At 35.7% G+C, this 26,849-nt stretch overlaps 1 protein-coding gene across 6 annotated transcripts in view; it reads left to right on the forward strand.

Moving 5' to 3' along the window:
• Window positions 1-25,180, forward strand: part of CAPS2 (calcyphosine 2) — a 109,901-nt gene extending 84,721 nt beyond the window's left edge. For all 6 annotated transcript variants that reach the window (XM_040491389.1, XM_040491390.1, XM_040491388.1 and 3 more), the window contains 9 exons: window positions 2,544-2,618; window positions 3,773-3,868; window positions 3,957-4,050; window positions 6,138-6,256; window positions 7,692-7,765; window positions 12,601-12,755; window positions 15,163-15,282; window positions 18,466-18,562; window positions 23,084-25,180. In XM_040491389.1, coding sequence (XP_040347323.1) covers window positions 2,544-2,618; window positions 3,773-3,868; window positions 3,957-4,050; window positions 6,138-6,256; window positions 7,692-7,765; window positions 12,601-12,755; window positions 15,163-15,282; window positions 18,466-18,562; window positions 23,084-23,259 — 1,006 coding nt within the window. In that variant the 3' untranslated portion in view covers window positions 23,260-25,180. The remainder of the gene's footprint in view (window positions 1-2,543; window positions 2,619-3,772; window positions 3,869-3,956; window positions 4,051-6,137; window positions 6,257-7,691; window positions 7,766-12,600; window positions 12,756-15,162; window positions 15,283-18,465; window positions 18,563-23,083) is intronic.
• The last annotated feature ends 1,669 nt before the right edge of the window (window positions 25,181-26,849 follow it).

Genomic DNA, 26,849 nt, shown 5'->3' on the forward strand with positions numbered 1-26,849 from the left:
GTTAGTGCCCTATGTATCTTCAGGAAATCTCTACCTATCACAAACTCATTGTCCCTCTAACTCATAATGCTGCTTATGTCCTAATATATCAAATTATTATAAATGCGTGGTTGGTGTCTAGGCTTTTCCTTTAGTCTCATCTCCCTATTGTGTATTTCTGCACCAATATCATCCTGTCTTAATTGGTATTGCTTTCTTTTAGAGTAATTAGAAAAAAACCTTCAATATTGGCTTGATATACTATGCCCTTTCCTCTTCTATATAAATTTTATTTTATTTATTTTTTAATTTAGTTTTTTAATGTTTATTATTGAAGAGAGAAACAGGGAAAGAGCATGAACAGGTGAGGGGCAGAGAGAGAGGGAGACACAGAATCTGAAGCAGGCTCCAGGCTCCGAGCTGTCAGCACAGAGCCTGACTTGACTTGGGGCTTGACCTCATGAACCATGAGATCGTGACCTGAGCCAAAGTCGGATGCTTATCCAACTGAGCCATCCAGGCACCCCTTGTCAATATAAATTTTAGATTGAGCCTCCTTCAGTGAAAAATACTGTAGTGGTATTAGTTAGAATTACTGAATTCATGGATTTCGTCCTCCCACATTCATTCTTCCTGGAGAAGGAGAAGAGGATTTTGCTTCAGAGTTGGAAGTGGGAATAGCAGGTATAGGGCAGCCCTTCCTCTTCTCTTTTCCTTGGGAGCCAGCTGCCTGCAGAAGCTGCTCAAGGCGTTATATTTTGCAGGGTCCCTACCCACTGGGAATGAGTGGGTTAGTCATATAATACAGTTAGTAATATAATTAGTAATATAGTATGTAGTAATAGTATATAGTATATAGTAATAGTATATAGTATATAGTAATATAGTATATAGTTAGTAACATAATAAAATACATATTTTAATCTTCATCTGCCTGATTCTTATTTTGTATTGGTTAAGAACTTGGGTAGAAGTGTTTGGTACTACTTATTGGATACTTAAAACCTTAGCATAGAACTTTCCATTTATGATGTAAATGTTTTATTCTTTTATCTTTTCACGGAGACTCTAGACTCTAAGCTGCTGTTACTTCAACCTATCACTGTTAAATTGAATTCTGTTCATCTTTGAGAAGCAATCTAATATAATGGTTATGAGCAAGGTTGGGCTCTGTCATGCAGTAATTATATGACTCTGTAAAATTTATATGTAAGATGGGATAATAGTACTTCATGAAGTTATTGCAAGCATTGAATGGACCAATGCACATTTAAGTGATTTTAATAGTGACTGATGTCTAGAAGTTCTCAATAAATAGTAGCTGTTATTGCTGTTTTTTTCTCGGCATTTAGAATTTTTTTAGGCATGTAGTGAGCATTCAATATGCACATTAATACTAATGGATTAAGTTGAATCGAGATGACCAATTTTTCATGGCTCCATCCTGTGTTCACAAACTCCTTTGGTCCATAGGCTCTTGTTGTGTGTATCCTGTTTACCTTTCATAGAGACTTAGATTTTATTGAAGTATTACTTTTCAAGATCCCAATGACTCATATACTCACTTACTATTTACATTATTGCAGTTTCATTACACCTGCAGTTTTATTGGAGTGCCAAAAAATTATTTAGGAAGGAGAGTAAAGACACATGACCAATTTTTCAGATTTCTTAATATAAAGGAGATTACTAGTAACAGGGTTCCAAAGTGTGGATATTTGGGTTTTATTTCATATTATTAAACAAAATTTTAGGACTAGCAATCTTCGTGAGGTCATTTTGTGCTTCATGAAGGCCATAAGATTAAATAAGCAGCCTAGGGTCTTACAGCTAGACCTCTAGCAAGGCTGGAGCCTCTTCCAGCATCCTTTTCCATTATTCTGTTATGTTGGTAAGGAATGTTTTCAGCTGCCCGTGACTGAAAACTTGACGGATGGTGACCTAAACAAGTCAGGATTTATTTTTCTTACATGACCAGTTGCCTGGAGGTAGTGGTTGGTTTTAGGCCAGTGGCTCAGTGATGACGCAGCTCTGGGCTGGCTTTCTCAGGATCTTATTGGCCTTTCTGACATGCTTGCCTGATGGCTGGCATCTTTTCCCTGCCACATTCACAGGCAGGAACTGTTCCCATGCCACACTCTGTCACCAGGGTAAAAGAAAGTCTTTCCTGGAAGTTATTGGCAGGACTTTGTCCCTTAGTTACCTCTAATGGAAAAAAAACTAAAAAAGCAAATTTTATGGTTGGAGGGAGGCATAGAACAGGGTTAGAAATGGCTGCAGGTAGGACCAGTTACAAATGTGCTGTTTACTTGTGTAGCACTTTGATACTATACATTCAAATAGAAGTCATTCATGTGTTATACACTGCATCTCAGGGTTATTTCCTCCGAGTCGGCTTCAGTGAGCACTCAAAATGCGGGGTGAGGGGGGGGGGTGGTTATAACTTCGTCTTCATTCTGTGCGTTTCAAAATATCAACGTAACTTTTTCTCATACTTCATCATTTACATCAAGTGTAGTGTAAGTAACTTTAAAATAATTATTGACCAGTGTATTTCTTAACAGGATAAGAACCCATTCTACATTAACTGAAAACATGCTTTCCCACAAAGTACAGTTTGATGGTAGGATCATATCAAGGTAATTGTGATTTTATTAAACTTCTAATTCTATAATTGTAAAACATAGTCTCTTCAAATAGAAATAAGAATAATGAGATTAGTTAGTTTTGTCACATTTAAATAAAAAATGTGAATGTAGAATGAACATTTTAGGTAATATATATTAGTATGTTGCAAAAATTATAGGAACTAGGAACCTACAAATAAGACATTTTAATTAGAAGTTATTTAAAAAGTGATTTTAAAATGTCTTTCGAAAAGAAACTTAGAAATGAATTTTTTGATGATATATACTACTAGTAGAAAATGGTAGACCATTTAAAAATTAACCTTTATGTAAGCTGCTTTATTTGATTTTCCTTTAATGGTTTAAATCACTAGTAGATTATTGATAGATACAGGAAAGTGAGAAGAAAGATGATTCTCACATATGTTATCTCTGTCTTATAAACTTCTAATCATACAAAATGCTGATGTTCTTTGTGTATATTAAAGGTGAAGTGTGTTTTTAAAAGTTACCATGTTTGTTTAGTGATTTTAAACTTTATTTTTTCCTTAAAAATTTTTTTCTAATGTTTATTTTTGGGAGAGAGACAAAGATAGAGACAGAGATAGAGACAGAGCATGAGCAAGGAAGGGAGGGCAGAGAGAGAGAGAGAGAGAGAGAGAGAGAGAGAGAGAGAGACAGAATCCGAAGCAGGCTCCAGACTCTGAGCTGTTAGCACAGAGCCCGAGGTGGGGCTCAAACTCACAAACCGTGAGATCGTGACCTGAGCCAAAGTTGGACGCTTAACTGACTGAGCCACCCAGGAGCCCCTTAAACTTTCTATTAATGGCAAACATGAAAATGTCTATCCTTGAGTGGCTTCTTGCAAGGTCAACATTTAAAAAAAATTTTCACTTTATCTTAAAATTCTATGTCAAAATAGTAATCTAAATTGTAATATATCTATATTCATGTCAGTGTAAGGTAAAGCTTTTTCTCCATCCAAATCTTACTTAAACTGACACTTCAGCAAGCCAGGTCGTTTCCCCTGTAGCTGTCCATAATGCTTGCTCTTTGGCATACATTCAAGAGAGTAATGCTATTCTTTGACATACACAATTCTGGTTTATTATTTAATTTGAAAATTAGCCGATTTGAAAATCCTTAATATTATTCTATTTTTCTAGAAATGGACGTGATGCTTGCAGAGAGCTGATTGGGTTCTTTTTTACTCATGACCAGTCCCTAACAATTTATGAATATCGGCAATTTGGGAAGAATAGGTATGCCATAAAACATTGTTACAACTCTCAAGATGATGACTTCTGAGAGAATCTGACTAACTTTGCACTTTTGTCATTTAACTTCTAGAACAAATGTGCTTCCTTTTATTCAAAAAAACATTTATAGTCATCAGTGTGGACGAAGAAAAGGAAAACAATACCAACTTGGTGATTTTTATATTGTAAGTTAAGTATGTATGTATGCCAATGTTTTAATACCAGATGTTGAATTTTGTAGGATCCTGTGGGGGTGGAGGAACAGGGTTTCTAGTTTTCAATTTATTACCTCTACTCTTTACAGGGCAGGGGCATTTGTGTGAGTGGCTAACGGTTGCTCTTTCCCCAGGAGGTTCTGCCTCTCAGGTCCAGATCCTGGTGGCCTGAATGTAAGCATAGCATTTATTCCCCGTAACACTCTACCGTTCCCCACAAATCTGAGATATAAGTTTGGGAGAACTTGTCTCTTGGTACTTTTAAGGCCTTCAAGGCTGTGCCACTAGGTATGTGGCTACTTCAGTAGTACCAGGAGTAATGCATCTCATAATTGCAGGCTTATCTCCTGAAGATGCATGTTTTTCTCTGTATAGAGGGATACTTGGCCTCTGGAGCTGTCATATATCTGATAGTTAGCTTATCCTCCTTGTGATTTCCCCACCTCACACAACTACTGACTTATGGTGTATAACAAGGATTCCCTAGAATGGGTTGGTCTTCGGTAATATTACAATTTGTGTAGTGCTCTTAAATTTTGTTTTGTATTTATTTTTGTTTTTAAAGTAAGCTCTACGCTCATTGTGGGGCTTGAACTCATGACCCTGAGATCAAGAGTCGCGTGCTATGTGGACTGAGACAGCCAGGAGCCCCTAGTGCTCTTAAATTTTAAATTACTATGTTTATATTATCTCAAATGTAGCACTATCCACAGTGACCATCCAGGTAACATATATACTCATAGGATAAACATTGGAGATAGAACAGTGAATAAGTTAAGTCAGTTTCCTACTTTCATGGAGCTTACACTCTAATGGGAAATACAGTCAAAAAGGAGGGCTGGATAGGAGGGTCAATGATTCAGTTTTGTTGGGTCAAAAGAGGCTTCCTGGAAAAAGCGCCATCCAACATTGACCTAGAAAAGGAATTAGCTAGGCTGGGATAAGTAGATAGGAGAGGAAAGGCTTCCAGGTGGAGGAGACAGCTCGTGCAAAGAACAAAAGCATGAAAGAACATGGCTTATTTGGAGAACCGGAAGTAGTTAGCTGGCTGAACTTTAGTTCAAGTTAAGAGTTGGCAAGAGAGGAGTCAGAGCTTATTAACAGTAGACTTATATTAAAGAGTTATCTAAAATGTATTGGGGAGTCATTGAAAGATGATAGGTGGATGGAACAAGGGGAGCTGACATTATCTGTTTTGTGACTTAGAAAGATCTTTCTAGTTACAATATGGGGAATGGATTGAAGACTAGTAGAAAGAACCAGATTGGACTGAATGATATTAATTAGGAAGGAGGTAACGGCAACCTGAATTAGGCAAGTGGCTGTGTCTCTGAAGCTAATTAGAAAAAAAATTTAAAGTCTTCAGGAGGCAGAATCAATAAGATGTTGTGACTAGTTACATGAGGAGTTGGGGTGAGGAAAAACTTTACATCTTAAACTTGGATTAAATAAATACACTAGACATATGTCAGTCTAGCCTGCTTCTTGAGATCTAGAGAACATCAACTCCAAATCCCATTTCACAACCTGCAGACAGAACGTTTCACGTCTATCCCCAAATTAAAGTTACCTCTTGCTTTGAGCTGCTGCTTTAATGATTTAGTGTAGTTTATGATTTATTCTCACTATCCCTGTTCTGTATTACTTGAACCAGATGTGGAACTCTGCTGCCTTTTATGATTTCCAAGAAACAAATGGGGTGGAGAGGAGAAGGAAGAAAGAGAAAAGAAAGCAAGGAGGGAGAGAGAGGAACAGAGGAATGAAGGAAGGAAAGTAGGAAAGAAAAAGGGGAGGGAAAGAACGAAGGGAGCATCTGGGTGGCTCAGTCGGTTGAGTGTCTGACTTCGGCTCAGGACATGATCTCGGGATCTGTGAGTTCGAGCCCCGCATTGGGCTCTGTGCTGACAGTTCAGAGCCCGGAGCCTGCTTCGGATTCTGTGTCTCCCTTTCTCAGCCCCTCCCTGGCTTGTGTTCTGTTTCTCTGTCTCTCTCTCAAATATAAATAAACATTAAAAATATTAAAAATTAATAAATAATTCATCTGTTAATTTCTTTAGGGAGCAAACTTGACATTTTTGAGTTCTGATCATCCCAGACTTCCAGAAAGCATAAAACAAAACACATTACTTATACTTCGAATCACTAATATTGATCAGATAGCTTTGGATTCTCTCAAGTAAGTAAAATATGCACTTGTCATTTTGAAAGTAAGTGAAAACACTATTTTTTATGATCTTAAAATGATATTCTGTTCTAAAGCATTTTGACTTTAGTTAAGGTTTATATTTTCGAAAAACAAAGCATAGATATATTTGACTCCTTTATGTGCTATATTGTACTCAAATACACTTTATGTGTGGGAATAGTTAAATAAAGATAAAAAATGTCCCATTTTCTGTTAAAGGTATTTTATTAATTTGCCTGTGTTATATCACCTTTATTTTACCAAACGCCACCGAAGTTATCAATTTTAAAATGTAGGCTACAGTACCATATTATAATGTTTCCCACATTTTTAGTGTCATGCTTTTTTTTTTTTTAGCACTTGCTTATAGTATTCATGGATTGATGGTATACGTAATGAAAAAAAAAGTGGTATGAATCAAAAAGTGCTTTTAAATGAATTTGAGTTTTTTAAATCACAGAATATTTATTACGTAAAACATACATTTTAAACAGATTTTATTTTAGAGAGAGAGAGAGACAGAGAGGATCTTAAGCAGGCTCCACACTCAGCACAGAGCCCAACTTGGGGCTCGATCCCATGATCCTGGGATCATGACCTGAACCGAAATCAAGAGTTGGACACTCAACCAACAAAGCCACCCAGGTGCCCCCACACATATATTACTCATATATATTTTATAATATATATGTATGAACATGTCAATTGCAATATATATTATTTATATATGCTTTATAATATATATTCTGATTTAAAAGAATTAAAATTCATTTAAAAACATGTTTTGATGCAAAGTATTGTGTATAAATAACATGTTTTATATATATTCATATTTATATATAAGTACTATATATAAATAAAATGTAAAATGTGTATAATCAGAATATATAATAAAATATATATTTTTAAATCACAGAATATATATGTATATATGCTGTTCTTGCTGAGTGTTTCTTCGTGCTATATGCATATCAGAATGACAATAATTGGTGTACTGTGTGTGTGAGGACACATCCCATAAATTGGCTAAAGGAAGTCTGTTTCTTTGTTATGTGCTGTATTGCTCAAATGCATGCAATTTTTTTTTCGCTTTTTAAAATAACGTTTTTACATTTTGTACTTTGAAAGTTAAAACTGATTTTACATTTTATAGTTTTAATAATTTTAAAAGAACATTGAAATAGCTACAAAATGAATATAATGTTTAAAGGTAGTTCTTGGAAGGTTTAAGGATTTTAGCTCTTGATTTAGCATACTCAGTCTTCTGGGGATTAAAGCAGCAAGCAGAGGTGGGACTTGACTAATCTCTAAGCACTCTTCCAACTCTGAGAGTTTCTTTGAATCCGGAACAGGAAAGAGCTTAGAGTTTCCATACTCAAAATTGCAAAAGAATACATTTTTATCATCGTGAACATGTCAATTGCAGAACTGATTCTGTGGAACGTGAGGATATAACCAGTCAAGAAGCCAATGATAGGCTTGTCTTAAAGGCCATTCAAGGTATGTATCATTACCATAGTCTCAAGTCTTCAACCATTCTCTTTGCAAGCAATACTTTCCAGACATTTCTTAGTTTTATAACAAAGGCACTTGATTTATATTTCTTATTTGCTTATTTTGCTTATATTTTATGATATATATATATATATTTACAAATATTTTTAAGATTTCTTCTATTTTAAAGATTCTGTTTAATTGAATAATATTATATGAATTATGATCTTAAGAATTTTATTTTATTTTATTTTTTTATTTTAGAGAGAGAGCACACATGAGCAGGGGAATGGGGCAGAGGTGGGGGACGGGGGACAGAGATAGAGAGAGAATCCCAACATGAATCTCATTCCCAGTGTAGCATTTTTTCTTTTACAAGAGGCTACTATAAATCTCTTTAGGTTATCATCTAATGTATAGGACAAGTATTATATTACAAAAATCACTTATATTTTATTCATTTCATGGATAAAACCCATACTATCTAGTACTTTCTATAATTCTTTTGTTGACCATTAGCATGATAGATGGTTCTTCATCCCCTTGTTTTCAATCTGAAGGTGCCTTTAGGTCTCAAGTGGGTCTCTTATAAACAGCATATAGATGGATCTTGTTTTCTTATCCATTCTGTTACCCTATGTCTTTTGATTGGAGCGTTGAGTCCATTGACATTTAGAGTGAGTACTGAAAGATATGAGTTTATTGCCATTATGATGCTTGTAGAGTTGGAGTTTCTGGTGGTGTTCTCTGGTCCTTTCTAATCTTTTGTTGTTTTTGGTATTTATTTATTTATATATATATTTTTTCATCTTTTGTCCCCTCAGAGAGCCCCCCTTAAAATTTCTTGCAGGGCTGGTTTAGTGGTCACAAACTCCTTTAATTTTTGTCTGGGAACCTTTTTATCTCTCCTTCTATTTTGAATGACAGCCTTGCTGGATAAAGAATTGTTGGCTGCATATTTTTCTGATTCAGCACATTGAATATATCCTGCCACTCCTTTCTGGCCTGCCAAGTTTCTGTGCATAGGTCTGTTGCAAACCTGATTTGCCTTCCCTTATGTGTTAGGGATTTTTTTTTTTTCCCTTGCTGCTTTCATGATTCTCTCCTTGCCTGAGTATTTTGTGAATTTGACTATGATATGCCTTGTTGATGGTCGGTTTTTGTTGAATCTAATGGGGGTCCTCTGTGTTTCCTGGATTTTGATGTCTGTGTCTCTCCCCAGGTTAGGAAAGTTTTCCGTTATGATTTGCTCACATAACCCTTCTACCCCTATTTCTCTCTCTTCCTCTTCTGGGACCCCTATGATTCTGATGTTGTTCCTTTTAATGAGTCACTGATTTCTCTAATTCTTAAATCATGCTCTTTTGCCTTAATCTCCCTCTTTTTTTCTGCTTTGCTCTTCTCTGTAAGTTTGTCCTCTATATCGCTGATTCTCTGTTCTGCCTCATCCATCCTTGCCGCCGCTGCATCCATCCATGATTGCAGCTCAGTTATCGCATTTTTAATTTCCTTCTGGCTATTTTTTACTTCTTTTATCTCTGCAGAAAGGGGATTCTAATCTATTTTCGACTCCAGCTAGTATTCTTATTATCGTGATTCTAAATTCTGGTTCAGACATCTTGCTTATATCTGTGTTGGTTAAATCCCTGGCTGTCATTTCTTCGTGCTCTTTCTTTTGGGGTGAATTCCCTCATTTTGTCATTTTAAAGGGAGAAAAGGAATTAATGAGGTAGAAAAATTGAAATAAAAAAATTGAAATTAAAAAGTATTAAAATTAAAAAATTAAAACCACACACACACAAGTAGAATAGATGATGCTAGATCCTCGGTGGGTGTTGAAAGAGGTTTTGACAGGTTAGAGAAAAAAAAAGGGAGGAAAAAAAAGGAAATCGTTTGAGAATTTGAAAAAACGAATACACTGAAGTATACTAAAATGAGATGATGGGGGTAAAATAGAATTTGAAAAAATATACACAAAAGTGAAGAATATAGTAGAAAAAAATTAAAGAAAGATATTTTTAATAAAAATAAAAAATGAATGAATTTTTCATTCTCTGTATTTAAGAAAAAAATGAAAAAGACAAAAAAGGTAAAAAAAGTCATTTGAAAATTTGAAAAAGTGAATACACTATAGTAGACTAAAAATGATGGAAGTAATATAGAATTTGAAAAAATTTACATAAAAGCAAAAACAATAGTAATAAAAATTAAATAAAAATATTTTTAAAAGAAATTGAAAGTAAAAATGAAGGTTTTCTCTTTCTGCATTCAAGAAAAAGAAAAGAAACAAAAAAGAGAAAAAGAAAAAAGAAAGAAAAAAAGTAAATTGTTAGAAAATTTGAAAAGGTGAATACACTGAAGTAGACTAAAATAAAATGATGGAAGTAAAGTAGAATTTGGAAAAATTTACACAAAAGTAAAAAATATAATAATAAAAATTAAAGAAAGATATTTTTAATAAAAATTGAAAATAAAAATCATTTTTTTCTCTTTCTGTATTCAAGAAAAAGAAAAGAATTGTAAAAGAGAAAAAGAAAAAAGAAAAAGAAAATTGAATAGATGAGCCTGCTAACAGATTGAAGTAGGACTGAAATTGCTTCCTTTTCCCCTAGAAGTCAGTCTATGTAGCTCTTTATACTCCATAAATTAAGCTGGTGGTGAGACTTGTGTTCTTGAAGAGTGAAGTTGGCCCAGTTGGGCGGGGCTCAGTGTAACAGCTCTGCTCTCCACTAGATGGCACTGCTAGCCTACTGGGGTGGATTGTTGCAGAGCTCGTAGGTGCGTATGCACATGTGCATGCATGGAACCGGTGAAAATGGTACTACCCAGCTACCCAGTTTGCGCACTCGTTCTCAGTCTTCAGCTTTCATCCACTCCCTGCTTTTTCACTCTCTGTGACCAGGCCCCAGGCAGTACCTCTCTCCCAAGTTTTGTCTCAGATGTGGCTGTTTTCCCCAGCCCCTTACTTCCAAAGGACTGCAACTTTGACCCGTTCCGCCCCTCCGCAGGAGGGTCTCATTGAGCAATGGCCAAATGCCGGCTGCACCAGGAACCCCTGCCAGACCCTGCTGCTGCCGGTGCCCCGAGACTGAGGCTAGGTGCCAGCCCACCGCAGAAAAAGTTCGCGAGATAGTGTTGCAGCAGCTTTTCAGGGATTGTGGAAAATCAACAACACACGTCTGGCACCAGGCTTCACCCTTAATGACCTTGTTCTAGCAACAGCAAATGTGGCTGTTCTCTGGGGTCTGCTGGGACCAGGTGGCTTCAACAGTCTCTACCAAATGTCCTTCCAGCAGTGGAACCGCTTTTCCCCATGTGGCCTGAGATCCTCCTGGACCCCACTCTGCTCCTGGGGATTCGCCCTTCCCACCAGAGCACCGCCAGGTGTCGAGCTGTGGAGTTGCAGCCTTTGTGCTCCCCTTGTTTACAGTCTTAATGGAATTTAAACCCTCTCCTTTCTCCTTTCTCCCTTTTTAGTTTAGTCCCTGCGTCTGTTTCCAACTTTACACTTTCTCTCCAGCTGCTTTTGGGGAGGGGTGCTTTTCCCATATTCTTCCCCCGCCCCAGTCTCTGTCCTCTCTGTGCCCGCAAAAGTGGTTCTCTACCTTTCATGACTTCTTGCTCCCCAAGTTCAGCTCTCTGTGCTGTGTACCTGCTGAATTCTGTGGTTTAGGTTGTGCAGATTGTTGTGTTAATCCTCCAGTCAGTTTTCTATGTGTGTAGGATGGTTTGGTGTTGGTCTGGCTGTATTTCATGGACACGAGACACACAAAAAGCTTCCATGCTGTTCCACCATCCCGGTTCCTCTCCCCTAGTACTTTCTATAATTCTTATATTTGGTGTGCCTGGGTGACTCAGTTGAGCCCAGTTGGGTGTCCGACTCTTTGGCTCAGGTCATCATCCCAGGGCTGTGGGTTTGAGCCCTGCTCCAGGCTCTGTGCTGACAGTACAGAGACTGCTTGGGATTCTCTCTTTCCTTTTCTCTCTGCCCCTCCCCTGCTTGCTCGCACTCTCTCTCAAAATAAATAAATAAACATTTAAAAAAGGTGGTCTGGGATTGGTGCTTGAACTGTCCAATATTCTTCATGTTATTGTTAGTAAATTATTTTCTCTGTTCTGTCACGGTCAGTACAATATTTGTCACTGCTGAATCCAGTGACGTGTGTTCTTGTGTTCAATAACTGCTCTAGTAACGTTAACTATATTTTCTTAAGTAATGATGGCACAAACTGTGTTAAATGTAATCACTGACCCACAAAGAGAATTTAAGAGCTTGAGAATATAACGTAAACATTCCTAGAAGAAAGGGCTACTTTAAATGTGTAAGTATACGATAACATTCCAAAGCCTTGATGCTATTTAATATGTAAATTATCCTTTAATGATTTCAAACTATTTTAGAAATGTTGAACTCATGGTTTTGGAGTGACTGGCCTGGCATCAATTTTATCATTATGGGAAAGAGGAAAGAGATTAAAGATGTGGGATCATTAGATGAAGAGGAAGCCTGGAAAGTAGAAACTAAGATTTTATTTGTAACACTTGGATTATTTTCATCCTGATAAAGTGACCCATTATTTTTGTATATTTAAAATACAGCACTCCACCACACAGTGGTGCTATAGTTCTAGTATATTTACATGTGATTTTGTATATAACACTCTACTAAAAGCATTCTATTTTCCAAACTCTTTTGTCAGTCACACGCACCATCTAGTTGCATAAGCAAGCACATCCCTTGTATCACTTACATCACCTTTAATTCTACAAGAGAGACAATTGTAATTTGATACATTTATACATTAGACCAGTTGGTTTCCATCTCTCTTCTTCCTGAACAGATGCGCTAAAGGAACAGCTACACAAAAGAGGTGTTCGCATTTTGACTGGATTGGGGAAATACCTCCAACAACTGGACAAGGAAGGAACTGGACTTTTAACTAAGGCAGATTTTAAGCAAGCTCTAAAAGCATTTCACTTAGAAGTGTCCGAAAACGTACGTGCTGCAATGAGTAACATAGTATTCTTAAGTGGTATTATTCATTTTTCTAGTGAGATTTTTAGTAGTTCATGTGTCTCTTTCTTTGTGCCTCATAATCAGTGTTAGCCATCAAGCGACAAGTCCTGTTGATTTTTTAAAATTTCAATATTTATTCCTCCCTCCTACATTTAACAAGAGCCTAATAAGAAGGCATTGTTCTCAGCTCCGAGAACACATACTCTGTACTCTTAAGGTCTTCATAATCAAAGGAAAAGAAATATAAATAGATTACAAAACACTTTATGTGTTAAGTGGAGAATGCTTTCAGAACACATGGGATATTTTCCAAGCCAGCTTATGGGGAAGGGGAGGGAAGATCATAGGACTCCTGCAGGAGGGTATAGCTGAGCTGTCTTTTGAAGGATGAGGAAGAACTAAACAGACAAGAGGGGAGGAGGAGTGTGGATCAGACAGCGAGACCACAAAAGGAGAAGCACATGTAAAGGCATGAAGGGGAAAGGGAGTATAGCCTGTTCTAGGAATGGCAGAAGGTCACCCTCACACCTCCTACCCTGACCAGAGCCATTACCATCCTGTTCTCTATGCTGGGGGCAATCTCCCACTAGACCTTTGCATGGCTGGATTTTCCATCATTCAGGCTTTCTCTACTGGGAGCGCTACGCTGATAGCCCTGCCTAAAGGAGTACCCCATCCGATCTCCAGTCCTCTCTATACCATTTCCTATTTTATTTTCTTCATACCACTTTGCAAGTATTCTCTGGCTTTTCTGGCAAGTAGGGTATAAGTTCCATCTGGGAAGACACCAAGGTGCTTCTGGTTTCCTGCTGTAACACCTCAAGTAGAACCTTGCTTACGCAAGTGCTGAGTAAACAGGCGACGCATTAGTTTACATGGGTAGATATATGAATGGAAGGAACAGAGAAGAATGGAGAGAAATAAGCCTAGCATGGTTCTATTACATTAAAGCCTTTCATGCCATCTTAAGTTTGATTTTATTCTAATAGCGAATTTGAAACACGACTACCTCAAGGGTTTCGGATAAGGGATTCTCTTGCGTTGCTCTCTTGCTTCAAACGGTCTTGTCACAAGACGTAGTATATTTTGTGGAGGGAACACTGGAAATTGAATTTATGAGGTATAGATTCAAGTTCTGGCCTTACTACTTCAACTGTGTGATTTTGAATTGGTCTTTTAACTTTTCTAATTGACAGGTTTTGCCTGGACAATCCACAGATACTACCTCTAGTCAGAGTTGCTTTGAACCTCAGATGAGAAAATTTCATGGGAACATGCCTTATTTTTATTATTTTTTTAAGTTTATTTATTTATTTTGAGAGACAGAGAGAGTGATTGGGAGAGGGGTAGAGAGAGAGGGGGTGACAGAATCTCAAGCAGGCTCCTCGCTGCCAGCACAGAGCCAGATGTGGGACCTCAACCCACGAAACCGTGAGGTCATGACCTGCGCTGAACCATGAATCAGATGCTTATCAGACTGAGCCACCCATCAGGTGCTCCCTCAGGCTTATTGTTAAACTTAACAGCACATTTTACAGATACTTAAAGTCAGTCGTGTACTGGGCATTATGACAGACAAATTAGGAGTAGTTGAAAAGTGGTGGGGGGCAGGGCATCTTAAGATAGAGTTTTCTTATTAGAATTTTAGTTGAAAAAATTAGGAGGAAGTGGAAGGGAATTTTTTTTGAGTACCTATTTGTGAATCACCTTGCTAGATAACCCTATTTACATTCTCACTTAAAGCTAACAACTTGACTGAAACATTTAAAGTATATTTACCTTAGTTTAAGAAAACCTCATGCTGTAATTTCTTTGTTGTTAGGAATTCTGTGAATAGAATATTCTACTAAGTTGTGCATTTGCAAAGGAATAAGTGGCAATGGTAAAATGAACCAACTGACATAAGGTTTGACTCAAAATAACACCTTTCAGTGTGAGTTATGGAATAATATTGGAGCCATTCAAATCTTCTGTACTTTGAAACATGAAGACTAGAAATACTGTGAGTGGTCCTGATGCTTTTGAAGCATTACAGAACCTGAAGTGACATTAAACATATCCAGTGTTCAACTTCAAGTAAATGGTAAACATTTTTGTATAGAAAGGAATTGAACTGAAAATATAAATTTGTGACATTGCCACTCCTAAATGGTCCTTAACTTACAGAACTGTTTACCACAGAGTCCCTTTAAATAGCTTTCTTAGTGCCTTTGTAAGCTTTCTTAGTGCTTTTGTTTGGGTTTACATATAACTTTTTCAAAGTTTTAAATTAAGTCTGTTACCTTGTCTGGGGCTAAAGTAGTAACAAAATACTATTGAGATGAGTTTTGTTGTGGTCATATACAATTTCAAGGTGAAACAACGGTATCTGTGTGAATATTTTTAGGATTTTGAACCTGCGTGGCAAATTCTGAATGGCAGTGACAGTGGCAAGGTTGATTACGGAGAATTCAAACGTGCCATTATTGGTGAAATGAATGAGTACAGGAAATCATTTGTTCGAAAGGTAACTTTGTTAAGTAATCTTTTAAATTTTTTTTTTAACGTTTATTTATTTTTGAGACAGAGAGAGACAGAGCATGAACGGGGGAGGGTCAGAGAGAGAGGGAGACACAGAATCTGAAACAGGCTCCAGGCTCTGAGCTGTCAGCCCAGAGCCCGACGCGGGGCTCGAACTCACGGACCGCGAGATCGTGACCTGGCCGAAGTCGGACGCTTAACCGACTGCGCCACCCAGGCGCCCCTGTTAAGTAATCTTTTAAATAGTTACTTTTAATAAGGTGTTGGTCTCATTTAAAAAAAATTAATGTTTATTTATATTTGAGAGAGAGAGAGAGAGAGAGAGAGAGAGAGAGAGAGAGAGCAAGCGGGGGAGGGGCAGAGAGCAAGGGAGACAGAATCTGAAGCAGGCTCCAAGCTCTGAGCTGTCAGCACAGAGCCCCGATGTGGGGCTCAAACTCATGAACCATGAGATCATGACCTGAGTCAGACTCTCATTCAACTGAGCCACCCAGGTGCCGCAGGGCTCAGTATTTTAAAACGTCATTGAATTACTATTGAACATATTTGTTTATGTATGTATGTATGTATGTATGTATGTATTTATGTATGTATTTATGTATTTATGTATTTATTTATTTAGAGTGCATGCAAGCAGGGGAGGGGCAGAGAGAGAATAAGAGAGAACCCCAAGCAAATTCTGTGCTGACAGCACAGAGCCTGACTCAGGGCTCAATCCTGTGAACCATGAGATCATGACCTGAGCCTAAATCAAGAGTCAACCCTTAACTGACTAAGCTACCCAGAAGCCCCACCATTGAACATGTTTTAAATCCCTTTACCTGTCATTTGTTTTGGGTTTAGTAAAATACAAGCAAATACATACATATACAAATCTACCAGGATAAAGCAAAATAATTTATACATATGTTTAAGAACAGATTTTATTTTATTAAAAAAATTTGTTTTAACATTTATTTAGTTTTGAGAGACAGAGAGAAACAGAGTGTGATTGGGGAGAGGCAGAGAGAGAGGGAGACACAGAATCTGAAGTAAGCTCCAGGCTCTGAGCTGTCAGCACAGAGCCTGATGCAGGGCTCGAACTCATGGACCGCATCAGATGCTTAACTGACTGAGCCACCCAGGCACCCCAGGAACAGATTTTGAAAGGAAAATAAAATCTGAAATCAAATTTTGGTTCACAGACTACTAGTTCCATAAATTGCTGGCTCCATAAATGACTAGTTATATGACTATCTATTATTAAATATTTTTGAGCCTTAGTTTTGTCTCATAGGGTTGGTATAAGGATTAAACGTAAAATCTTAGCGTTGTGCTATTCCAGTGTCAAGGCTCAATACATGTTATCTTAAAATGATGACTGGTTTTATAATCTCTGGTTTTATAATATGTTTCTCTGGTTTTATAATATGCATGTTAGCTGTCCAAATGAAGATTAAAATGACTGTGTTAAATTGGAATTAAAAACAGGACCCCTGGGGTGCTTGGGTGGCTCAGTCATTTAAATGTCTGACTCTTGATTTCAGCTCAGGTCATGGTCCCATGGTTCATGGGATCGAGCCCCACATTGGGTTCCCTGCTTCCACTGTGGAACCTGCTTGAGATCCTGTCTCTCTCTGCCCCTTCCCTGCTCACACACTCTCCCTTTCAAAATAAATCAAATAAATAAATAAATAAATAAATAAATAAATAAATAAATAAAACTTTAAAAAACAAAACAAAGCAGAAACCCCGATTTTTATAGGAAACTATGTATTACTTAGGTTCTTGTAGCCATTTTGGGAGCATATTTTGAGCAATGTAGTTTGTTTTTCTTTTGTATATGTACCTATTAGAAAATGTAGATGTATCTAATATTGGAAACAAAGCTATTGTGTACAGAAAAGTATAAAAAATTACATCAGGCGTAAATCTGAAATAGAAAATATCAAAATCTTTATCTTTACTGGCTAAAAGACACAATAAAAACTTTATGTTAAATGAATTCAGCACATAATATTTATAAATGTGCATTTATTTGTACTTTACATATCTGGTGACAGGTTTGAATATCAGGCATAGAAATTGGAGGGTTGTCTCTTTCATAAATCTTGATTCTGGGAATAGAGGACAAAAATAGAGTTATAAAGTGCTATACTAATTTGCCAGGGCTACCATAATATCCCAGACTGTGTGACTTAAATAACAGAAATTTATTATCTTGCTCTTGTGGAGGCTAGGAGTCCAAGATCAAGGTGTCAGCAGGTTTGACCTCTCCTGAGGCCTCTCTCCTTGACTTGTGATTTGCTGTCTTCTCTTTATGTGCTCAAATCCTCAGTCTGGTTGTCTGTGTCCTAATCTCCTCTTCTTATGTGGACACCAATTATACTGGATTAGGGCCCACCCTAGTGATTTCATTTTAACTTAATTACTTCTTTAAAGGCCCCATCTCCAAATAGCAGTCACATTCTGAGGTACAAGGTGGGCTAGGGCTTCAACACATGAATTGGGGTAGGACATAGTTCAGCCCATTACAGGTGCCGTATTTCTGTGAACACATTATTGTGAATAAACAAACTTGATTCCAGTTTCGACTCTTTTGCAAATGTGGGCTGTTGTTTTGAGTTGGTTTTGTGTTTTTATATACCCACTCCTCCATAAAATATTTTGTATTTTATGATACTAAAAATTGTATTGAGTTAGAGGAGCAATAAAACAACTGGCATATCAAAAGGTAGTGTTAAATTTTAGGAAATAGAGTAACACGGGCCATTTAAAAAGTATTGCAATTTCTCATTGATTTTAGTGGTGAATATTTACATGTTCACTTTTTGAATCAAAGTAATTTGTCTTGGCCATTTATCAGTTTCCTGTAAATTCTAGAGCGGGAAGTTACCAGAAATGTCTTTTACTCAACTCTAAAGTGTGAGAGGAAAGCCAGTGCAACAGAGGTAAGGTTACTTTTTCAAGGTCAGGGTTCCAGGAAGTGGTAGAAATAATACTCCAGCGTAGGTTACCTAACATCTTGCTCTAATATCTTCCTGGATTCATGATGCTTCCTTCATATACCAGTTTAGTACTTTTAAACTGGCTTGTTTAGAGATCATAAATAACGTTCTTCAGAATAGGGAGTTAGATTCTCATGTCTAATGAGTTTATAGAAAAAAAAATAACATCTCTCTTTATTTAGGTCTTTATGAAACTGGATTTCAACAAAACTGGCTGTGTGCCTATTATAGACATAAGAAAATGTTATTGTGCGAAGAAGCATCCTCAAGTAATTTCAGGTAATAAATTATGAGTCAAAATGCATTACATTTCTAAAATGTTAGTTAATAAAAGTAATATCTTTAAATCATATTAACTTACAGTGTGGACTTGAGGCTATTAAGGGAGGAAATAAACAATTATTTTTTAAACCAGAAACATAAGAGTCATTTGGCCTTCCTTTAAAAATTCATAGGTCTATTGTCTTCTTATTTTTTTCTCTGATATTCATAAACTGAGATTGAACTTTTATTTCTTACTGAGGAGATGGCGAGGAATCTGAGTTGGAACAGGATAGATTTAGAGGACAGATAATTACATGTGCAAGTTCTCTGAGTTGGTTTTACTGTATCTGCTTACACTTGAAGATTTAAGGCAGAAAGTGAACGTCTTTCTCTAGGAATGGAGGTATACATGTAATGAGCATACATATGTTTGTCAAAATTTGAGCATCTAGAAAATACATGCATACATCCAGGTGGTCCCCAACTTCGGATGGTTCAACTTAACGGTATTCTGACTTCATGATAGTGTGAAAACATTAACTGTTTAGTAGAAACTACTTCAAATTTTGGATTTTGATCTTTTCCCCTGGCTAACGCCGTGCGGTAGGGTACTCTCTGCTGCTGTCGTGCGGGGGCGACAAGCTGTAGCTCCCAGTCAGCCATGCGATTGAGAGGGTCAGCAACCCACACGCTTCCAGCCATTAGCTTTCAGTACAGTATTCGGTCAATTACATGAGATATTCAACTAGATATAAAATAGACATCAGGTGATTTTACCCAGCTGTAGGCTAATGTAAGTGTTCTGAGCACGTGTAAGGTAGGCTAGGCCAAGCTATGATGTTCAGTAGATTAGGTGAATTAAATGCATTTTCAGCTTAGGACCGTTTCAATTTACAACTGATTGGTTTATCAGACATAACTTTATCATAAGTCAAGGAACATCTGTAATTTTAGAGATGTATTGCCTACTATATTTCTTCAGACATTAATTTTTACATAACTGATTTATAAATGAATTTTTATTATAATGAAAGCATTTGGCCATAGTAACTCCTCTTTTCATTATACTTTCCTCTATAGAGGTAACAGTTATTGTCATTTAATGTATATACATTTCAATCCTTACTCCATGAATTTTGTATGAATATGTATATGTACTATAAAGATCTAATACTTCTTGAAGATTTTTCTTTTTTTTTTTTTAAACATGAAAGGTACACTAAACACATTGCTATGTAATTTACTTTTGACACTCAAAAATACCTTTTGGAGCTCTTTCCATATTAATCCCATTGATCCACCTTATTTTTATTTGTTGTATATTACTCTTTGTAAAAATCAATATACTACAATTTACCTACCTATCTAGTCTCCTATTGGTAGACTTAATTTCTAAACAATGAAGAAGTGAATAGGCATATTTGTGACTCCATAGCCTCATTTTCTTCTGTTTCCAGGGTGGAGGGGGTAATTTTATGACTTAGGATATCTGCATTTCAAATATTAATGGATACTTTCAAATTGCATTGTAAGATGGCTATATTGCCATTGGATGGAGAATTCAGTTACACTCCTACCATGCTAACACCACAAATTTTTGCCTGATAGACTAAAAATAATTTTATTTTCATTTCCCTGGGTACTTGGAAGGCTAAACACATTTATGTATATTTTTTGACCATTTATAATTTATATTTTATGAATAGTTTCTTTCTAATTTATAATTTTGATCATCTACTATTAAGTACTATAGAATACTATTATTCTAGAATTTTCCTTTTTCTAATATTAAAAGAATTTCTAATAATCTGTTTCAGGTCAAAATAGTTTAATGTACTTATCAGTGACTTTAAATGAACTGCAGTTGCCATAAGAAAATTTCTAGCATTATTTAATTGGATTTAGCGTATCTTTTCCTTTAAACCTTTGTCATTCTCTGCTTTTCTCCTTTAATTAGTCTTACTAAATATAAGAACAAGATAGTTTACTTATTTCAGAATTAGGTGATTTCAACACCCTATATTGTGTTTCTCTTTATTTTCTCCCCTCTAATAATCTTAATTAAGTAGCTTTAGTTTTGTTAGATGTCATGGAATTGTTGGTGAGGGTTTTGTTTTTGTTTTTGGGTAAGCCTTTGTTAATTTAAGAAATTCCATACCTTGTCTTTGCATTCTCATTAAGGAAGATCTAGCCAAGGCATAAAAAGCCTTAAAAAGAGGAAAACTCATTACTGTTTTTTAAAAAAGAGAAACAAAAAACCTTTATTGTTGTCTATCATTACAAATTATAATATATTTACATACCCATCTCTGGAATATAGATTGTTTACAATTTATAATTCATTTAAATTAAGGCTTTTGTAGCACAATCTAACTGTAGAAAATACTTTTTTTACTTTGCATAAATAATTTATTAGAAAAGGCTATTTTAAGCTTTAATAGAAATAAGATATTCCAAATATATTTCTTGTGAAGATAATAGAACTTAACATTGTTCATTAAAGTACTTGATGGTCTCTAAGAGGAGAGAAAGAAGTTAGTTACAAGTGATAAAAGTTATGTATTTCCTAGGTGGGAGTACAGAGGAAGTATAAAATTCTTGAGTATTTGAAACACAAATTTAAATAAAAAATGTTGAGATGCATAGCTGGCTCCATTGGTTAAACATCTGATTCTTGATTTTGGCTCAGGTCGTGAGCTCTGCTTTGGGCTCTGTGCTGACAGCACAGAGCCTGCTTGGGATTCTTTCTCTCCCCCTCTCTCTGTGCCCCTCCCCTGCTCACACTCTCTCTCTCAAAATAAATAAAAACTTATAAAATGTAAAAAAATAATGTTTTTATTTAAAAAAGTGTTAAAACTCATTTATCCTAAAGTACGGATGGTAAACAAAGGAAGAAATCTCTACTGCCAACAGGTATATATGTTTTATATAGATCAGATCTTGATTAATTTTAATCCTTGACTAACATTCAATCACAAATTCAATTTATTGTTTTATATTACCATTTCTGCAGAACATACTTATTCAGTCGTTGTTCATTCAGCCTGTGTTTAAAATAAAATAATCACTTGTTCTGTATTTCTCATGCATGTTTTTAGTTTTTATTTTTAAATATTTATTTAATTTCTTTATTTTTGACAGAGAGAGAGAGAGAGAGAGAGAGAGAGAGAGAGAGAGAGAGAATGAGGGAGGGGCAGAGAGAAAGGGAGACAGAATCCCAAACAGGCTGGGTGTTGTCAGCAGAGTCTGATGGGAGTCTAGGACTCACTAGCTGTGAGATCATGACCTGAGCCGAAACCGAGTCAGATGCTCTGCCGACAGAGCCACCCAGGCGCCCCTCGCATGCATGTTTTTAAAAGACAGCAAACATTTTATCCAAAGCATTCTTTCAGTTGGAAAGGCACTTTACGATGAATTATTACCGAGTCCATTAGAGACCTCTGGTGTTTGAAAAAGATCCAACTCTTGCCTAATTTTGCCCACCTCATTAGACAAGGTGGTATTCCCATTTAAGTGTGTTATTTTGAAATGTGACATGACTTCAGAATGATTTAGAGAGTCACATAGATTTCTCTGACCCTTTTTTGCCTTTATATATATGGGCGTCTATTTTCTTTGAGTATTACCTGACCGCCTTCTATAGCTTACTTCCATCTTATTATTACTTCCTCTTATTAAAAACTTAATGAATGTCTTTTTTCCTGTTCGGTGCTGGGATCCTGGGAGTAGATCTGTGTGAGGAGGGTAGTGGCTGAGATGGTTCCTTCCCTTTAACTGACCACAATACAATCCGAGCTACTTATTTAAATAGCTTATTGTTCTCTTTATGAATGAAACAAAGCAAATGAATTAAAAGACTGAATCAGATATTTTATGTTCTCTCTTAAAATGACAAACTAAAAAATTATAATTTTTTTACATTATGTCATTGTTAATAGCATCTTCCTATAGAATGAAATTAATCATATTTAACATAACCTAGTGGAAATAACCTACTTAATTGCAGAGTTTAAAATAGGGTGATTTAATCCAGTGAAAGTTCTTCCAGCAAAGATTTTCATAGGCCTCTGAATCCTATGTTCGCAGTAATATTTTCTAGCTGCAATTATGAGTAACTGATTCATAAAATAACTAATGCCTGAATATAAGGATGTTTCTCATACGTTGCATTACTGCGTTAACAGCCTATAAATCTTGGAAATTGTTTTCTTCTTTCCTTATTTCTAATGGAAATAAAGCCGAGTCCTCTAAAATATTAAGAAATAGAAGAATGTCTACATTAGTGACTCTTATTTTGCCTATATGTATTACATTGTATCAGAGGCTTAAAAGAGGCCTCAAATGTGTACTAAACTCATCACCATTAAATTCTGATTCATGCAAGAAAGTGTTTAAATAAATTGGAGGGAAGTTTGACATAAGATTTCAAATTGTGGAAGAGATTTCTTCATAAGGTGTTTAAGTATTTCTTTATCATCATCAGTCACTTTACTAGTCTTCTAAGGAGAATGTTTCACAGTCAGTACTATTTTACAGGCCATTCCACAGAGGAAGAAATCAAATTATCTTTTCTAGAAACACTAAAAGATGCCTGCAGCAAGTCTGATGAAGTGTCGTATGGTGAATTTGAAGATTACTATGAAGGTCTAAGTATAGGGATAGTAAATGATGAAGATTTTGTTAATATCTTACGTACCCCATGGGGGATTTAGTTTTTCAAAATGAATGTGTTTTCAGCACGAAGCATTTTAAAGGAGAGAATGAAGTGATTGTAAAATACAATCAAACACTGGAATATATTTTTCTAGGACTTTTTTTTTCCTCGAAAAGATTGAGTCTGAAAAGAGAAATCAGAAAGATAGATGAAGTTACATGTATGTTCATGTGCATGTATGAGTGTCTCTAAGTTTGTAAAGTCCTGTCATTTTGATTTATTACTTATCTTGAATAGATTTTAAAGGTCATTTTTAAGTAGGCTTCATAGGAAAGTTATGTCTTCATGAAACTATATGGGAGCATGTATATAGTAACTGCGTTACACATCCATTTTTTTTTTGCTACCTGTTCCCCAAAATATGATTGCCAACACTCTCAATCTGATAGACTGGAATTGGGCGCAAAGCCTATAAGACTTCAAATAGTTCAGCTTGTTTCAAACATGAAAATGTTAAAGAAATTACGGAAAATGCGTAAAAAATTAACGGATGTGCAAGGGAAATTTTCCCTGTGGGGTGATTGTAGATGTTTTCCATAAGATAAATTATTAGAATGATGGAGGCTTACCCCTAAAATGCTTATGTAAACACTGACTTGTCTTGTGAATTCTTCTAAATTATGTGCTGTTTTTTGTTTTGTTTTGTTTTGTTTTTTTGGTCCAGTTGAGCACAGTGTAATTATTTGAGTGATCAGCTCTGTTCGTTCTTTTATTCTATTTTTAACTGCAATCCTTCTTACCTACACAGAATTACTAGTTAGCTAGAAACAGTGTAAAATGGGAGGGGGAATGTTTTCTGAGATTTTTAAGTAAAGATCTCAAAAAGTGCATTATCACATGTATGGACCAAGGGATAATTTTCTAATTCTTAACAAAATGTGAAAGGATGTTTGTGTCCTAAAATGAATGTATGTTATTCTAAACACCTCCTTTTGTTATACTAAAACAACTGAAACATTTTCTTCTCAATAGATATTATTTAATGATTAAATATGTTGTAATTATCCTTTCTAAATTTTCCTTCACTTCTCCTCACTTCTGCTTGGAAATACAGAGAGAAGAGAAAACTCAGTTGTTTCCAAGTTCATACTTTTAAATGTTATATATTATGATAACATAAATTAGAATAGAATGGTGTTGAGTAAAATAAGTTGTAGAATATGACTTTTGGCATATAACTTTATATCTATGCCATTGGCAACATTATCAGTTGTGTGATGTGTGGAAACACAGTACATTCAAAGTAGTACTTTTTCGAGTAGGTACTAAAACTCACCACTAAAATATCAGAAAGAACATTTTAGTGCTATTTTCACTAGCTAAATTCTTTATTCCTTGGAATTCACCTCCGCCATTAGGTTATTGTAATTAAAACAATATACCGGAAGACATTTTAGCAGAAATAAGTCTATAGTAAGTATAGTAACTCGATAGTAACACCATTTCTGAATCACATTCTTATTCTTAGAAAAATGTATCCAACTATAGTCATTTTAAAACCTACAAATTGTTCTCATATTAAAATGACTAATTCTGTGGGTGCTCAATATGCATGTACTGTTTTTCATTGATAATTTTTTATTCATAACAAATCTTAACATTGTTGGGTCATCTTGTGAATATAATCACAAAATGTATTGTGTAGGCTGTCATATTGGGAAAAAAGGGAAGATTCTTCTGGGATTTAACATGTTAATGTCACATCTTACTCTTAAATAAACCATCACGCTCTTAATATAAGTACTGATATGTGTTTGTTTGCAAGAAGTTTGTCTATATAGGAGTTTAGGAATAGTTAATTTCTTATTACTTTCCACTGTTATTTCAATGTAGAGTTAAGGAATACGTATTCAATGTTATCTGTATATTTTGTTAAATTATAATTCTTGGCCCAATAAATCATTCTGCATTTGCCTTACTGTCTGCATTGTTCTCTGATTTCAGTGTAATAAAATCTATTATTTAGTAGTCAGTCTAATAGGAGAGCTTTTAATTACATGGTTATATTTTCAAACATGGACAATATAATAACTGGCTTTTAAAATTCTTAACAGTCTTCAAGAGTCTAAAATATTTATTGATTAACTTTAAAATATTAAATATGAAATTATATGTTATGGTGATGTTACATACATTTTATAACAAGTGTATTCCATCATTCTCTAGATCTTTAAAAGGTCTTTACTTGTTTGTGGTATAGAGCTGCTTTCCCAATAGCTATACTGTTTATTGAAGTCTATATATTCATTTTAGTGTCTCTACTCTTATTAATAAAGTTTTACAGAGTTTTTGGGAAAACTCTGTAAATGAGGAAAAGCTCCTGTTATAGCCTTCCATTTTTATTTTATGGTTCTACAAACTTCTAAGGAGAACATTTTTTTGGATGTCTTCACAGGATAAAGAATAAGTGCCTCATCGTGGAGCCACTGTTCATTTGATCATGACCTCATTCTGTCAGTCATGTAATATGGTTGACCCTTAAACGACAGAGGTTAGGGATGCTGATCCCCTGTGCAGTGGAAAATCCACCTATAACTTTTGACTCCCCCAAAACTTAACTACTAATAACTTACTGTTGACCAGAACCCCTTACAGATAACATAGTCAACTGATACATATTTTGTATATTATATGTATTGTATACTGCATTATTACAGTAAAGTAAGCTAGAGAAAATAAAATGTTATTAAAATCATTTTCAGTACTGGGCCCCCTGGGTGGCTCAGTTGGTTGAGTGTCAGACTTTGGCTTAGGTCATGAGTTCGAACCCTGTGTCTGGCTAGCTGCTGTCAGGGCAGAGCCTGCTTCGGATCCTCTGTCCCCCTCTCTCCGCCCCTTCCCTGCTTGTGCTCTCTCTCTCTCTCTCTCTCTCTCTCTCTCTCAAAAATAAATAAACATTAAAAATATATAAACCATAAGAGACTCTTAAAAACTGAGAATAAACAGGGTTGATGGGGGGTGGGTGATGGGTCTTGAGGAGGGCACCTGTTGGGATGAGCACTGGGTGTTGTATGGAAACCAATTTGACAATAAATTTCATATTAAAAAATATATATATAAAATAAAATTGTTTTCAGTACTGTAACCAAAAAAAAAAAAAAAAAAAATGCGTGTAAAAGGGCCTGCACAGAAAAAACCCATATTTTTTAGCACAATTTTGTTTAATTTTGTACACAATTCACTTTGTGTATCTACTTGGTCTCAAGTCCTTGGGTTTCTTACTTTTGAATCCATCCCTTTCACTATTCTCAGTGCCTATTCCTTTGCTCAAGCTCTTACCACTTTACATGTGTATTAGCCCCACATCAATTCTGCTTCCTCTCCGTTCCTACTTTAACCCATCTATACATTGCTTCTAGAATTATCTTTCTCAAATGTACTTTATTTCCATGATTAAAGTTCTTCCATGGTATCCCACACCTTTAAGAGAAGTTCAAACTCCTCACCTTATGACAGACAACCTAAATAATCTAGTCTCCCCAAGCTGATCTCCCTCTCCACAGTTCATTCTCTTTGTTCCCCCAGCCATTCTAAGCTACTTACAGTTTTTAAACAGGATTATGAGGTTTTAATTTTTTTTAAATGTTT

This window comes from Herpailurus yagouaroundi, unplaced genomic scaffold, assembly GCF_014898765.1.
Source record: "Herpailurus yagouaroundi ecotype Mexico unplaced genomic scaffold, PumYag 182, whole genome shotgun sequence".
NCBI lineage: Eukaryota > Metazoa > Chordata > Mammalia > Carnivora > Felidae > Herpailurus > Herpailurus yagouaroundi.